Source organism: Borostomias antarcticus, assembly GCF_949987555.1.
Source record: "Borostomias antarcticus genome assembly, chromosome: 1".
NCBI lineage: Eukaryota > Metazoa > Chordata > Actinopteri > Stomiiformes > Stomiidae > Borostomias > Borostomias antarcticus.
In genome coordinates this window covers 21,204,955-21,221,473 of record NC_140234.1, presented here as the reverse complement: position 1 = coordinate 21,221,473, position 16,519 = coordinate 21,204,955, and the positions used below count along the sequence as shown (strand labels likewise).

At 44.4% G+C, this 16,519-nt stretch overlaps 2 protein-coding genes across 3 annotated transcripts in view; both read right to left on the bottom strand.

Moving 5' to 3' along the window:
- The window catches only part of LOC311312732 (vasodilator-stimulated phosphoprotein-like), a 17,642-nt gene extending 7,565 nt beyond the window's left edge, over positions 1 to 10,077 (bottom strand). For both annotated transcript variants that reach the window (XM_084442720.1, XM_084442721.1), the window contains exons 1-3: positions 10,061 to 10,077; positions 1,813 to 1,984; positions 1 to 52 (exon numbers count right to left, since the gene is read on the bottom strand). The exon at positions 1 to 52 is cut by the window's left edge and continues 129 nt beyond it. In XM_084442720.1, the coding sequence (XP_084298846.1) occupies positions 1 to 52; positions 1,813 to 1,984; positions 10,061 to 10,065 (229 nt within the window). In that variant the 5' untranslated portion in view covers positions 10,066 to 10,077. The remainder of the gene's footprint in view (positions 53 to 1,812; positions 1,985 to 10,060) is intronic.
- Positions 10,078 to 11,589: 1,512 nt separating this feature from the next.
- On the bottom strand, positions 11,590 to 13,245 carry LOC311312757 (small nuclear ribonucleoprotein Sm D2). Its single transcript, XM_084442753.1, has 3 exons — positions 13,182 to 13,245; positions 12,909 to 13,088; positions 11,590 to 12,159 (listed from the first exon to the last, which is right to left on the bottom strand). Coding segments are annotated over exons 1-3 (357 nt in total). The 5' UTR covers positions 13,184 to 13,245; the 3' UTR covers positions 11,590 to 11,984.
- Positions 13,246 to 16,519: the final 3,274 nt, after the last annotated feature.

Here is a 16,519-nt window from a genome sequence, read left to right as displayed (position 1 = left end):
CCGTAGCCTGGTTGTACTTCAGTCCTTTGATGATCGGGCAGTTGATCACCACCTTGGAGTGCAAGCAAACAGAATACACATGAAATGACATTCGGAGGCCACCGAGATTAGCTATGCCCTGTGTTTTTCAAGTGTCCCTCCATATTCATCTACTGCAGACCGTTTGCAATATTTCTATATGTCCACTAGGGGGTATGTTATGCACCATTAGACTCACAAGTCTCTAAACACTGCAGAGGCGAAGAGGTGGAGCTCTCAAAAGAGTCTATGCACTATTGACCGAAACCAATTCCTAGTATGCTGTAAAACTACAGTGCATGGCAATAAACATTTGCTGAAGCAGATTCAGATTCTTATGACTTGGTGCCAAGTAGCCCACTGTTGGCCCTTTATATTCCATTTCAAAACAATTTGTATGGTTGTGCTGCGAGGAATTAGAGGAATTGAAGGGTACTTTGTCTTTTGTGATAATCTGTACATTTGACATACAGAGTTTATCTACAGCATAATATTGGAGCCGGCAGCAACATTTCACTGTAACTGTACACCGTTCATTTACATGTGAGCAATATAAGGAAGCTGATACTATGCTAGGCTAAGCTACGCTAGCTGTGTCTGCTGCTAACGTGATGTTCTTTCGTGTGAAAAGAAGGTGTGGGAGACCAACAGAAATGAGATCAGGAAGCAGGAGAAAGAGGAAGAGAGAGAGAAAGGAGGCGACACATCAAAGTTGACTCTCTGGGGCGATGGTGAGCTGAGAAGCTGCCAACTGCCAGCAGACATCCTGCAGAGAGACAAATGTCACGGCACGAAAACTCTCATCTAAAAGTGTGACAGGGATAGGAAATGCACCTTGTCTGGTTCCCACGTGCCATAGACACATCCACACTCGGTGCATGGCGGTGTGTCTGTACACAATCTAATGTGTACGTGTGTGGACTCATGCTCAGGGATGCACAAAAACCTGATAGATGTTATTTTATGTTATTTTTATTTCTAATATTATAATAATATAGATCTAACTGAACCCTGTAAATCTAACTCAACCCTGTAGATCTAACTCATCCATGTAGGTCTAACTCAACCCTGTAAATCTTAACTTAGCCCTGTAGATCTAACTCAACCCTGTAGATCTAACAACCATGTACACTAACCCTGTAGATCTAACTCAACTCTGTAGATCTAACTCAACCCTGTAGATCTAACTCAACCCTGTAGATCTAACTCAACCCTGTAGATCTAACTCAACTCTGTAGATCTAACTCAACCCTGTAGATCTAACTCAACCCTGTAGATCTAACTCAACTCTGTAGATCTAACTCAACCATGTAGATCTAACTCAACTCTGTAGGTCTAACTCAACCCTGCAGATCTAGCTCAACCCTGTAGATCTAACTCAACCCTGTAGATCTAACTCAACTCTGTAGATCTAACTCAACCCTGCAGATCTAGCTCAACCCTGTAGATCTAACTCATAGATCTAACTTAACCATGTAGACTAACCCTGTAGATCTAACTCAACCCTGTAGATCTAACTCATAGATCTAACTTAACCATGTAGACTAACCCTGTAGATCTAACTCAACCCTGTAGATCTAACTCAACCCTGTAGATCTAACTCAACTCTGTAGATCTAACTCAACCCTGTAGATCTAAGTAATTCAACCATGTATGTATATTTAACTCTATAGAGGGTCTCATGGCATCCCTCCCATACAGTTTGTGTGTGTGTGTGTGTGTGTGTGTACATTTATGGGGATGTGGGCAGTGCATTGTTGGATTGTGTGTGTGTGTGTGTGTGTGTGTACTCACCTGCTGGTCAGCCTGCAGCTTGCGTCCCACCACTCTGAAGGTGTTGGCTACGGGGTTGTGGTAGATCTGGACCCTGCTGAAGGTCTGCCCCCCGGCGCCCGCCGGCACCCAGCGCTTGTTGGCATCGTCATACAGCATGACTGTGGCCCGAGCCTGGCAGATACTGGACTCACTGAGGAGGGGGGGGGGAGAGGGGGGAGAGAGAGAGAGAGGGAGGGAGGGTGAGAGAGAGGGAGAGAGAGAGGGAGGGTGAAAGAGAGGGAGAGAGAGACAGAGGGAGGGAGGGTGAGAGAGAGAGAGAGAGAGAGAGAATGAGGGAGGGGGAGGGAGGGAGAGAGAGAGAGAGAGAGAGAGGGAGGGAGGGTGAGAGAGAGAGAGAGAGCGAGTGAGGGAGGGGGAGAGAGAGAGAGAGAGAGGGAGGGAGGGTGAGATAGAGAGGGAAGGTGAAGGGGTAGAAAGAAAGTAAGAGAGGGATGAGTGAAAGGCAGAGAGGGAAACAATATTAAAGAAAGATCGGGAGGGTAGAGTGATAGAGGAATGAAGGAGGGATGGGGAAAGGAGAGAGGGGGAGAAGAGAGGAGAGGAGAGCAGACGACAGGGGGAGAGGACAGATGGAGAGAGAGAAACAAAAATGCTTTAATTAATGCTTTAATTTAATTAGATCATACACCACAGAAATTGTGTCAATACTACGGGTCACAAGGAAGCACTTTCTCATGGCAACTTGGTATTAATGAAGCAAATACAAGATGAGGAACTTCATGACCCCGATCATCACTTCTCCATTTACAGTACAGTATCTTCTACAGCTACGTTACAACTTGCAGGCCATCACACACGTCGTGCAAAGGGGAAATTGACCAATATTGAGATGTGAACAAAAACCCAACCGTGCCGGTAACCGTAGCGGTAAAATCAGCCTGTAAATGGTAAATGGACTGCACTTAAATAGCGCTTTTCCACCTTAGCGGCACTCAAAGCGCTTTACAATGGCCTCTCATTCACCCATTCACACACACACTCACACACCAATGGCGGTAGCTGCCATGCAAGGTGCTAACCTGCTCATTGGGAGCAATTTGGGGTTACAGTAGGTGTCTTGCTCAAGGACACTTCGATATGTGGACAGCCTGTATCTACTAGAAAGGCAGTGAAGACAAAAGCTGTGGCGCATCTCCGGAGATCTCGGGGTTCTCAGTGTCTGTCTGCCACCCAGGCGTGTCACGGCGAGTGAGCGAGGGAAACGTCCCGTTGTTGCGGCACCACCGCCGTCGTATCAGGTGTTTAGAGAGAGCATCGGCCCACTTCTGCATCTCGGCTTGGTTGAGAGACTTCCTGCCAGAGCCTCCCAGGCTCACATGAACCACGGCCTGCTCTCTGCACTGCCTAATATGGCCTGGTAGAGTATAGCAGGTACAGTACACACACACACACACACACACACACACACGCATGCTGTCACACGCACGCACGCGCACACGCACACACACGCACACACACACAGTACACACATAACCCGCATACTACACCCAAGTCAAGAGCAAACCACAACTTCCCCGACGCGAAGTTGAGAAAAAGAAGCGTGCGAAGTTGAGATGGAACAACAACGCTTTGTTCCCCCGCTACTACAACCCCTCAGCTGGATGATGAGGCGTCTTCGCTGACCAGGCACCAGCAAGGAAGCACTGAGGAATCACGTCTGAGCGTCAGAAAGGGAAATGGACAGAAAAGAAGGGAACTCAAGCTCCACAAAAGTGTTGTTCAGCTTTTGTTTCTTCAGTTCAGCTCAGCAAAAACGTCTCCACTATTAACACATTGGTTTATCGATAATAATACTGATACTACTACTATTACTACTACTACTATTATTATTGCTACTACTATTACTACAACTACTACTACTACTATTACTGCTACTACTACTACTACTACTACTACTACTACTACTACTACTACTACTATTATTGCTACTACTATTACTACTACTACTACTACTACTACTACTACTACTACTACTACTACTACTACTACTGTCATGCAGTCTCATGTCAAGAAAGCGATTTTGGGGGTCTTGCTAAGGCCAATTCATAAACTAACAGCAAGTAAAGGTGAATATCGACTCTCATTCATTCATTCACTCACACACACACACACACACACACACACACACACACACACACACACACACACACAGCATCTTGCCCAAGGATACTTTGACACGCTGCCGGGAGGAGCTGGAATCGAACCGGGAACCTTCTGATTCCCAGACTCTAGCTCCCGAGCTACTGCCGTGCCGCCTGCACCGTTTCAGCGATGCCAGGTGTCAAATCAGGCTACTGTCGAGTTGTGTTTGTATTGTGCAGAGCAAACCACTCGCCCTGATCCTGAGTGTGTGGAGGTCAGAACCACTCGCCCTGATCCTGAGTGTGTGGAGGTCCTACCTCATATCACCTTTCTCTCCCTACCTCATATCACCTCTCTATCCCTACCTCATATCACCTCTCTCCCTACCTCATATCACCTCTCTCTCCCTACCTCATATCACCTCTCTCTCCCTACCTCATATCACCTTTCTCCCTACCTCATATCACCTCTCTCTCCCTACCTCATATCACCTCTCTCTCCCTTCCTCATATCACCTCTCTCTCCCTACCTCATATCACCTTTCTCCCTACCTCATATCACCTCTCTCTACCTCATATCACCTCTCTCCCTACCTCATATCACCTCTCTCTCCCTACCTCATATCACGTCTCCCTACCTCATATCACCTCTCTCTCCCTACCTCATATCACCTCTCTCTATCACCTCTCTCTCCCTACCTCATATCACCTCTCTCTCCCTACCTCCTATCACCTCTCTCTCCCTACCTCCTATCACCTCTCTATCCCTACCTCCTATCACCTCTCTCTCCCTACCTCATATCACCTCTCTACCTCATATCACCTCCAATCACTACCTCATATCACCTCTCTCTACTTCATATCACCTGTCCCTACCTCATATCACCTCCAATCCCCTCCTCATATCACCTCCAATCCCCTCCTCATATCACCTCCAATCCCCTCCTCATATCAACTCCAATCCCCTCCTCATATCAACTCCAATTCCTACCTCATATCACCTCTCTCCCTACCTCATATCACCACTCTCTACCTCATATCACCTCTCTCTCTACCTACCGCTGCGCCAAGGCAAAACTGTGACCCTGTTATTCCCTCGACTGTCCGCTCACGCTCCATGTGTTTGACATATGAATGATTTGACAGAAAACTGAACTGAGACTGTATTTGTTTTACATCAATGAATCAAACAATTTACTAAATGAAAAGGCCAGTTATTAAAGGATTGAAACGTTTTATTAGAACGAAATAGCCTGCACAATGTGTGTCGTGGTGGCCAAACAGTCAAATGATTTTCTAATTCCATTTTCCCTGTAAATACGTAATGTAAAAACAACAGAGGTCTGGCTTTGGAGGGAGACCATCTTGGAGGCTGGGTTTATTTACAGAACACATGGTGCCTGTTTATCTCTCACTCAGGCTCAGACTGTGTGTGTGTGTGTGTGTGTGTGTGTGTGTGTGTGTGTGTGTGTGTGTGTGTGTGTGTGTGTGTGTGTGTGTGTGTGAGTGAAAGAGAGTCGTTAGAAATGTTGGGCTTCATGAAATAATATAATATTGCCCCCCCCCAAACCTAGATGATGATAATAATAATAATACTTATAATAATACTAATATTAATAACAGTGGTTTATGGGGGCGCCTAGCAGTGCAGGGCCCTTGGAATTGGCCATTGTAATTTTTCCCCCCCTGTGTGTGTGTGTGTGTGTGTGTGTGTGTGTGTGTGTGTGTGTGTGTGTGTGTGTGTGCATGTGTGTGAGCGTGTGTGTGAGTGCACGTATGTGTGTCTACAGTATATCCGCCCGGCCCTGCTACTGCTGCCTGCAAGAGCGACAAACATGCTTGAACATACTGTAGGTCAAACCACCCAGGTGCAAACACACACAAGCAGACATGACACAGCCATGCTGTTTTACACAACCCTTTTAATGGGAAATAAACTGAACAACAACAGCTCTTCACTCTGTCTAAAAGCTGCAGTGGATTACCACTCTACTTTCACTTCCCTCTAAGTAGAGAACTCTCTCTCTGCCGTGTGAGGTATAGTGTTTCACCGCCGGCAGAATCCCGCAAGGCCGAACGAACAAGCGCTGCTATAGGGAGGCTGAAATCTAATCAGCAGTTTCACACACTTTTGTCTCTGTGTGTGTGTCTCTACTCAGACAGGAAGTGGGCGAGTGGCCAAACCGCACGCGCAAACATGTGCGCACACCATGCACGCACGCACGCACGCACGCACACAAGGATGAGATACTGACTAAATCGGTCTGGTAATTTAATTTAATAGGCCTACACAAACAGATGGAGATATAGAAGGACGGACAGACAAAAGCGGACTAGTGATTGACAGAGCAGCCCAGGGCAGCAGAGGAGTGTAGCCATGATGTGGAGATGACTATGACTGTGGAGATGACTATGACTGTGGAATTGACTATGACTGTGGAGATGACTATGACTGTGGAATTGACTATGACTGTGGAGATGACTATGACTGTGGAGATGATTATGACTGTGGAGATGATTATGACTGTGGAGATGACTATTACTGTGGAGATGATTATGACTGTGGAGATGATTATGACTGTGGAGATGATTATGACTGTGGAGTTGACTATGACTGTGGAGATGATTATGACTGTGGAGATGACTATGACTGTGGAGATGACTATGACTGTGGAGTTGACTATGACTGTGGAGATGATTATGACTGTGGAGATGATTATGACTGTGGAGATGACTATGACTGTGGAATTGATTATGACTGTGGAGATGACTATGACTGTGGAGATGACTATGACTGTGGAGATGACTATGACTGTGGAGATGATTATGACTGTGGAGATGATTATGACTGTGGAGATGATTATGACTGTGGAGATGACTATGACTGTGGAGATGACTATGACTGTGGAGATGATTATGACTGTGGAGTTGACTATGACTGTGGAGATGACTATGACTGTGGAGATGATTATGACTGTGGAGATGATTATGACTGTGGAGATGATTATGACTGTGGAGATGACTATGACTGTGGAGATGACTATGACTGTGGAGATGATGAATGCGGATCCTTCCTCTCCAGCCTCCCTCCTTTCTTCTCCTATCTGCAGTCTGTTCTAAAGAACTGAACAGTTAAGACCAAAGTCCTGTTTAGTCTCCAGCACGATGCATTTCCCTTCCTTTCCTCTGAGAGATCTGTGCAGAGGAACTAGTGTTGTAGTCAACACCACCTAAACCGAGACATAGTCATGATGACCAAGACCAGAGTGTATCGAGACCGAAACAAGACCAAGACTTTGAGGGGTTGAGACAGAGTCAAGACCAAGACCAAGGCAGGACGAGACAGAGTCAAGACCAGGACCAGACCAGCGCGAGTCCCACACTGCACGACACAATAAAAAGTGGAACATGCAAACCATAGGCTCTCCTCAAATTGATCTGAAAAGATCCATATTCCCACCTCTTTTATTGCTGTGTGTATGTGTGTGTGTGTGTGTGTGTGTGTGTGTGCGTAATAAATTATTAGACAATTCACAGCCAATTGAGTGATATTCCCACAGCTGTCTTGACCGGTCTTGAAATAAAATGAGTCCTCGAGACTGGTCCTGAGTACTTCAACACTAAGAGCAACACTTAGACAGTCTGGAAGATCTACGGACTACCAACTGCAAATCTGTTCATATGAAGCAGCTGGTTATGGAGAAGGAAACGAGACAAACGCTAAAGTCATTGACAGGATTTCAAACGACGACCCTGGTCCGAGTGTCAGTAAAATCAATCCTGCTAGTGAAGCACGCTACAGACATGTCACGTAGTTCACTGTTTCAAAGTCTCGTTGAGTGTCACTGAGGCCTACAATATGGCCGTTGTAGCCTGGGAAGCTCACTAGTGCGAGCATCCGCAATATCCCTGCAAGTGTGAATGCAAATGAGAGGGAATCACACAAACGGAGAAGGTAGCAGGTTGTGTGTTGACGAATAGCCGTCTCAGACCCGGGGAGTGTGCAGCCTTGGAGGTCATCTCCGCTAAAATACCACACTGTGCACTCGCAGCATGAGGCCCAGAAAAAATAAGGTGAAACAGCGCGAAGCATTATTTTTCAGCTTCGGAGTAAAACGGCCATTTCACACCTTCAGGCCTGCGGTGGAGACTAAAACTAAAACTATCATCAAACTTTGGTTCCATGACTGTGTGTTTGTGCAAGAGGGACAACTGTAACTTGACCGCTGCTGATTCCCGACCAACGTGACTTGACAACTGTTGCTTCCTTTTCACAGCCGCATGCTGCAAGACACAACCGCAGCACTTTTCACTACATTAGTTTCATTAGTCCCATCTAAAGCTGGGTTCACGTACAACAGTCGAGGGAGATTTACCGCAGAATGTTTGTAGTTCTAGAAAGTCTCTCTGTTCTAAAACTGGAGTCTTCAAGTTCTGTCAGTCAAATTGTTAGACCTGCAGCTTTAGAACTGAAGACTCAGTTTCAAAACAAACATTCCGCTGTCAATCTTCCTCCTTCACCAAGCTGGCCATCACACACACACACGCACACACACATGCACGCACACGTGCACTCGCGCACACACTCGATTCAAGGGAAGCTTACAGTATGAGGTCGATGTACTGTAGTGAATATGACTGAATGTGAAATACTGACGAGCAATAATGGAAAAGTGATGGCTAAGGGTGTCACAGACGGAAGTCATCCTCAAGTCCTGCTTCACATTTGACATGAGGTAATACCTGCTTCTCTGATAAGAAAACAAAGTGTGATAAATAGTGTGGACATTATCTCCCAGCATCCCTGTGTGTGTGTGTGTGTGTGTGTGTGTGTATGTGTATGTCCGCCCGCGCTTGTGTGTGTGTGTGTACCCGCCGATGAGCCCATCACACAGGCTTCCTTTACTGAAACTGGCCCCAGAGATAGCAGCATTTCCTGGAGATGAAACATTAGCCTACTACACGTCATGTCATACGATGATGAGAGTTAATGGAATGTGATAGTACTCTGGGGGGGCTTGGGAGCCCCTCTACCCGCACATCTGGGATCAACGCAGTCATCAGCTCTGGATGACGAGAGTACCCCTGATTCACCCCATACACCACAGCATCTAAGCCTTGCTCTGTGTGTGTGTGTGTGTGTGTGTGTGTGTGTGTGTGTGTGTGTGTGTGTGTGTGTGCGTGCGTGCATCTGGAATATGAAGATGAGACAGAGAAACATTTACAATGCAGCCTACAACCCCCAGTTAAATATTGGGAAGCAAATTTCAAATGTCATATTCCCTTGGTTTGAAAGACCAGGGTAGTTTGGGTCATTTGAGATGAATAAATCAACAGGAATTTGCATGCTTATAAGCACACATTGAACAATAACAATACAATAGGGGGCAGTGCAGGGCCACACCTTGAGATGTTAGGATATGGTTTACAGTAGCAATAGGATGAAACAGCCTACGGTATCCTCATTTGTTCTTGAACTAAAGTTGAGCACCATACGGCTAAAGTGGCTATGTTTTCAGACCCTTTAGTCTGGTATAAGGAAGGAGAGAGTAGCCTATAGATAGGCTATACAGTTGCCACCGGGGACTTAATCCCCGTTTGAGATGCAAACTGCAGCCCAACATGAAAGCAGTGCAATGGCGTAGTAGACTACGAAGTAGGCTAGGCTATGAACATTAATTATTGGTAATAGTTGATGTCCGATGTTGTTTTAATGTGAAAAACAGCGGAGATGAACAGTAGGCTGCAGCAAGGCTGGGGGAATTATGAATGACGCTACTCGTTTACTATAGTTCAGTAAAGTTTATATAAAATACAGCCTAATTCACGATAGTCGATCTGCCTTCATTCACTGAAAATTATAGCCTAGGCAGCCAGTTCATTTTCTGAGCGATTCATCTTGATTCTGCATTATGCCGGGCGAACACATAAATCACTCGCTGCCTTTGTTGTCAAATGCCAACGTTATCAGACAGACACACGGAAACCCACAATATTGTTAAAATGTATCGTCCAGAAAGAATGCATTAGTTAATGGCAATCTTATTCATGAGGCGCTACACTATTATACTGACATGTCGAAACCGCACAGGCAACCGTGCCCAGAATGAGATTCACGCCCTTACCTCATTGTTCTGCTGGGCTGCAAACCCCCGTCGGAGGCGAGGTCTGGGTTCAGGATCCGGCGCCGAAGTAGAGAAATAAAATAGCCTACATAAGATAACCTCCAGAGATGGTAAAGTTGATGGCCTGCCTACACACATGAATCAATGTGACAGCCTGTACGCGACGGCGCAAGAGTCAGTTTCCTGGTTCAGGGGGAGGGGGAATCAAGCTTGTCAAATCCTGACAGCCGCACTCGGTCTATCGCTCCACTGTAGCTAAACTGTAGCCTACTGCTGTTGAGAAACAAAAGTGCAGATATGACCTGTTAGCTCACAGTTGGTGAGCTTAATCCCACCACAGTCGTTGTCACTCATTTTGTTGAGACAACTGGTCCTTGCTATGAAATACTGTACTCCTACTTTACACATAATTTATATAATAGCATATATATTTCTATTATATAAATTATGTATAAAGTAGGAGTACAGTGTACAGTATAGTATATATATATATATATATATATATAGAAAGAGAGAGAGAGAGAGTATATAGGCTATATATAGGCCTATAGAGAGAGAGAGCAGGTAGGAATGATATCTGAATAAATCTAATGAAGGCCTATGTACAGACAAAAGCGGTAATATAGCCTACTTAGCAGTTGGACTGCACAAGAAATCCATAACAGGTCCCCCATAGCTGCATAGTTGGTAGATAACCACAAGAGGGCGTTGGCACATCACGTTCTACAGCATGGTGGACATGAGGCATGGGCTGCATTCCAAATCACATACGCCAAAACCAACATAGTACCACATGCAGTATGGCAAAATACCAGGATGTTCTATTAACGGGCGGTAGAAGCTCGGAGGTCGAGCGGCCCCGGTTCGATCCTGGTGTTTGAACCGGCATTGTGCTGAAGTGTCCTTGAGCAAGACACTGAACCCCAAAATCGCTCACGTGCAGCACCATGGCGCAGTACCTAATACTTGCCTCACAGCCTGTACCTCTGTGCAGTTTGTTTTGTTCACAAGGGTTTCCTCCCTTGTCTGCTCCCAGCTGCCCTTGGGGGAAGGACTATGGGATAAGAGCAGAGAACATTTCATCTGCGATTGTGTGTGTGATGTTGCCCGCTGCGTCGTGACAAATATTTATAATTCTTCTTTTTTCTACATCCGGTAGTATTTTGCAGTATGCAAGCCAGCAGACTTTTCTGGCTATTCTGACCCACAATCCTGTGTACAGTGGAAATTACATCACATGCACAAGCACTGAATGCATGTCACTTTATGGACTATGATGGATGTGGGCAAATTTCAAGGCGCAATGTTATGACAAAGTGGTATGTGGAATCCCAATTGTATGCTCACTGCATGCAAAATACATACTTTCTATTGGCAGCTGTAGTACGTACTAGTAATAAAAAGTAGATGTATGCGATTCAGAATACAGCCATGGTTTGGTGTCCAAAGATAATTTACTTCAAATGCTAAATAAGCCAGTCCCATCAGGTAAGGCAACCTCTATCCTCACCCACTAACCACAAGGAATGTAAGATTTGATCTTTTAATTTCAAAATCAAACAATCAATCAAAAATCAGTATAACCGATATCATACCAATAAACAAAGTAAATCAAGTGAACACTTTGACTGCAAAAAGCAGCAATTGGAAAAAAAATAAACGTAGAACATTAAGCCTATGCATGTTTTTCATGAGTAATAGACAGAATACAGGCGTTCCAAGTCAATGTGACAACAATAAGAATGGGAGGTAAGGACAGCGTCAGGTCCTTGATCATTCAATGAGGCACAAAGTTATGAATGATGGGATTAGTTGGACACAGGGTCAAAACAAAACGAACAAAAAAAAAAAAAAAGTGTCAGATCAAACCTGTGGGCAACCCCCCCCCCCCCCCCCCCCTATTTAACAGTCTTTCTTAAGCAGTCTATTTCCCAGTGATGAGAGGATTCTTCAGAACAACAATGACCGAGTCCCCTCTCAGAAACATCTTGGAGATGTAGCGGTCCTTGTTCACTGGCTTTGACTTCTTTTTCCCCTTGCCACTCTTTGGAACCTCTGTCCACATCTCCTTCACATTCTCCAAAACCATGTTGCAGTGCCTAAGGATGAATAAAATGTATCACATCAGTCTGAGGGGAAAAAAATTGGTTTCTGTCCTGGAAATGAGTAGTTTAGAGGTTTGTTAGGCTGTAAGTTGGCTCATCTGGGGAGAGCAACTGCAGAGAACAGAGAGCCCTGGAACAGTTGGGCTCCCCAGAGTGAGTTCCCCAGTTCAGAGTGTTCTAGACAGGAATGTTCCACTTCGTAGTATGTATCAACAACAAGATTAATATCTACTCAGGTTAGTTTCAAGAAAACCATTAACCTTATGTGACGCACACACTGTGTTTGGGATTTGGATATAAAGGTGATGAGTTTAGTTGGGCTTGGGGGCTGTAGGCCTACATCAGAACTGTGAAGCTGTATTGAGTGTGTTACAGTAAATACCCTAATAGGCTGAACGACTTGGGTCTCCTGTGATGTTTTGTAGCCTAGTACTATCAGAAATTACCAACATTTCAGACCTAACTAAAAAGATATACAAAGTTTCGACTACATGTGAATAGAATAGACTGTAAAGTTTATTTGCCATATAGCCTATTACCAGTAGCCTACAGTTACACTGGAATTCTTGCTATCGCTTGTCCTTGCAATATCTTAAGAACACTAATCAATTTCTCATTCCAGTTCATAGGTAGGCAAATAGACATAAGGTTCTCAATCTGGCAATATACCATCTGTAGTAAATTGTGTAATCTATGAAATGGCCGACTAATTTCCAACGTAGACAGATCTATCTGTTCTTTACCTGTCAAATGCTTTGACACGGCCTAAAAGCTTCTTGTTGTTGCGGCAGTTGATGAGGACCTGTGTGTTGCTCTTCACGGACTGGGTGAGCACAGACAGCGGCCCCGTGTTGAACTCCTCCTCCTCGCGCTTCTGCAGCTCCTCCGGCGTCATTTCAGACTTCGGCTTGTTCAACAGACTCCTGCGAACAGAGGACAGAGTCAAAACGGTTTAGAAAGCGTCATAGCCTACTTTAGGACACAGGAACGTAACAACGTGTGCTTTTTAAACTTACATTTTGATTGTTTTGTATCACTGCCGCTGTACACGGGAACTTCTCGTTCGAACAATGAACGTTGAGGCGCGTGAAGAGTATTTCCGGGTTGAAGTATTTCCGGATGCTGCAAGGAGCGCGTGGTAGAGGGGAATTAAACTATCGCCACCTGCTGGAAAGAAACGATGTAGATCCTTGATCAACCTGATTGATTCAGATCACAAGAAAGATCTGTCAGAACACGTTTGCCAGCCATCAATCTTTCAGCATAATCGAACATTATCTGCTGTGGTCTGTATGATGATGACGATAATCATAATAATCATAATAATAACCATAATCATCATCACCATCATCATCATAATAATAACAATCATAATAATCATAATAATAACATATTAATAGGCCTAATTACAGGACCTAATTACAGGAAGATATCCCACCGGAGTAGCTGAGGATTAAGTCCCCAGTGGCAACTGTATAGCCTATCTATAGGCTATACCTACGCCATCTCCTTCCTTCTACCAGAGGAACATGCTTCTTGCTGTGAGGTGACAGTGCAGTGAACTGTCAAATCAAACTTTATTTGTATACAAACAGAACTCATTTCAGGTCCATATGAATGAAAATATTACTTGGTTTAGTTTAGATTTCAAAACACGCTGAGTGGTTGGTCAAGCTTGGTTCAAACAGAGACAATAGGTTTATTCTGATGTTACGTTTTGCAAAGCAGACTCTGAACGGAGATGTGTTTCCCACGAACAGAGTGGTGAATGGGACTCAGAAGTGATATCTTATAACGTGAGAAAGGAAGTGACATGTAGTTTCAGGATGAAGAGGACAGGGAAGTGATGTCACACAGAAACAAATTGTAGTTTTAACAGACTGATTCTAGGGGAACGAACTACAAAGTTAGAAGAACAGTCAGGTAGGAAAACAGAAAATAACAAAATGATGTAAGTGACATTGGTGAGACTGAAATTTCATTAACATCCATTAAGTGATGTTTGGAGGATTCTCTACTGTTACAAATGATTCTATAGCACTTGTGCGTGTGTGTGTGTGTGTGTGTGTGTGTGTGCTATTCTAATCAGGTTTTCAGGTGTGAAGAAAGGCCATGCATTGTGGAAACTTGGCATAAACTCAGGCATACATTTGACCCTCCACTGTGTATTTGTAATTGTATGTAATGAGCACATCATGGAGCCCAAAGCAGCATTTCACTGTGATTGTGATACTCGAAAGTCTAATGTCCCTTGAATGACAAGGGCAAGGACTCACCGCAAGCACAGGTACAGTATTTAACAGTCAAACCTTCCCTCTCCCTCCTTCATGTTCAAACTAGTCAGCTCACATTTACCTACGCAAATAAGACATGAAGTAGCCACGGCTGTGTGCTGGCCTGTGTGCTGGCCCTCTCACAGTCCTTCATGTCTGTTAACATTGCCAGTCACAAAATGACTCCGCCTACATGCTTCTCTCTGTTACCTGACACAAGCAAAAGACTGTTTAGAAAGAATAATTCATGTCTGTGAATGATCAAATAGAACGACCATACATGCAAATATTGGAAAGCAAAGATCAAAGAATGGATCATTATGATTGTTGTTAGAGAGTTATTATACTGCCTTACCTATTAACAGCCCTGCTCTTATCAGTGGCATGTTGTGAAATTATAATAGTTATATCCATTGCATTATTTTCAGATTGAATGGACTTGTGATAGGTAGACCAAGACCAAGGCCAACAGGATCCTGAAAGACCCCAGCCACCCAGACCATAGACGCTTCTCTCTGCTTTGCTCAGGGAAAAGGTACCCCACACAGATGGCAAAGAGCTTCATTCTCCAAACCATCCGGCACCTGAATCACTATCTAATGTATACAGTATCAGAATATCTAGTGTGTATAACATAACCATACATGCAAATGTCAATATATCTAGCCCCCGGGATTATTTATTATACTGTAGCTATAGCATGTACACCCATGCCCCCCCCCCCCCGTTTATATATACTGTATATAGCATGTACATAACCCACCCATTTATACTGTATATCGATGGCCGAAGAGCAAAACCTCCTATCTGAAAAAAATCACTTTTTTTGGGGAGCAGCCTTCCTTGTTCTCATCATCCAAAGTGAAATCCGCCAATCAGAACATTGTACATAACACCCCCCCGGGTTATACTGTATTGTATATAGCATGTACATAACACCCCCCCGGGTTATACTGTATTGTATATAGCATGTACATAACACCCCCCCGGGTTATACTGTATTGTATATAGCATGTACATAACACCCCCCGGGTTATACTGTATTGTATATAGCATGTACATAACACCCCCCCGGGTTATACTGTATTGTATATAGCATGTACATAACACCCCCCGGGTTATACTGTATTGTATATACTGTAGCATGTACATAACACACCCACCCACCCCCGAGGGGTTATTTATACATATCCTTATATAGCATGTACATAATCCATCCATACTGGTATCTATCTCATCCTTACAGTACAGATTGGTACTTCTTGTACAAATGATATTTTACATTGTGTATTGGGGTTTATCTGTAATGAGCGCGTCTCGGGGCCGGCAGCCGTGACTGTACACACATCTCTTCCTGCTGGAGGACCTTCCAGTGATTTCCATGCTGGAGCACACGGCCAGGTACATATTTGCATACGGTAACCGCTCCGGGGACAGCAGGACACGGTACAGTCAACAAACAGTCTCCCAACTTTGTTTGTGACTCAGTCCCCTTTATACCACCTGCTCTGTTTTACCATAAACACTTAATACATTTAGCAGATACTTTTATCCAAAGCGACTTACAATAATTCCATTTAATGTAGGTAGTCAGTGTACTACTACTTGCCAGAAATCACAAGTGCATCTCCTTTCTAAACAAGTGAGAGCATAATTTAGTGCTGAGGACAAAGTGCAAGAGCAGCAAGATATAAACACAATAGGTGTTTAAGAGGAAGGGTCAGGATAATTCTTGAAGAGTATTACTTGACTTCCTTCCCTGTAAAAGTATCTGGTGTCTGAGAATGTGAGAATCAACAAGTTACCACAAATTATTATCATCGGATACTGTGTGCTCACAATACAGATACTCACTGTGAATTATACCTACCAACAGCTCCAAGGGGAAGGACACACTGCTCTTGAGACCAATCAAGACATCCTCAAAGCTTTGTGTGTTATGGTGAGTTGTTCTTGGAGTGACCTCTATGGTATTTGCATGATTGGGTTTGTGTCTGTCTGCAGCTGTATTTGCCATGCAGAGTGCAGCGCAACGAGCCACACACAGTTCCGTTCCTCTCTCCCTCTCTCTACCACTGCCG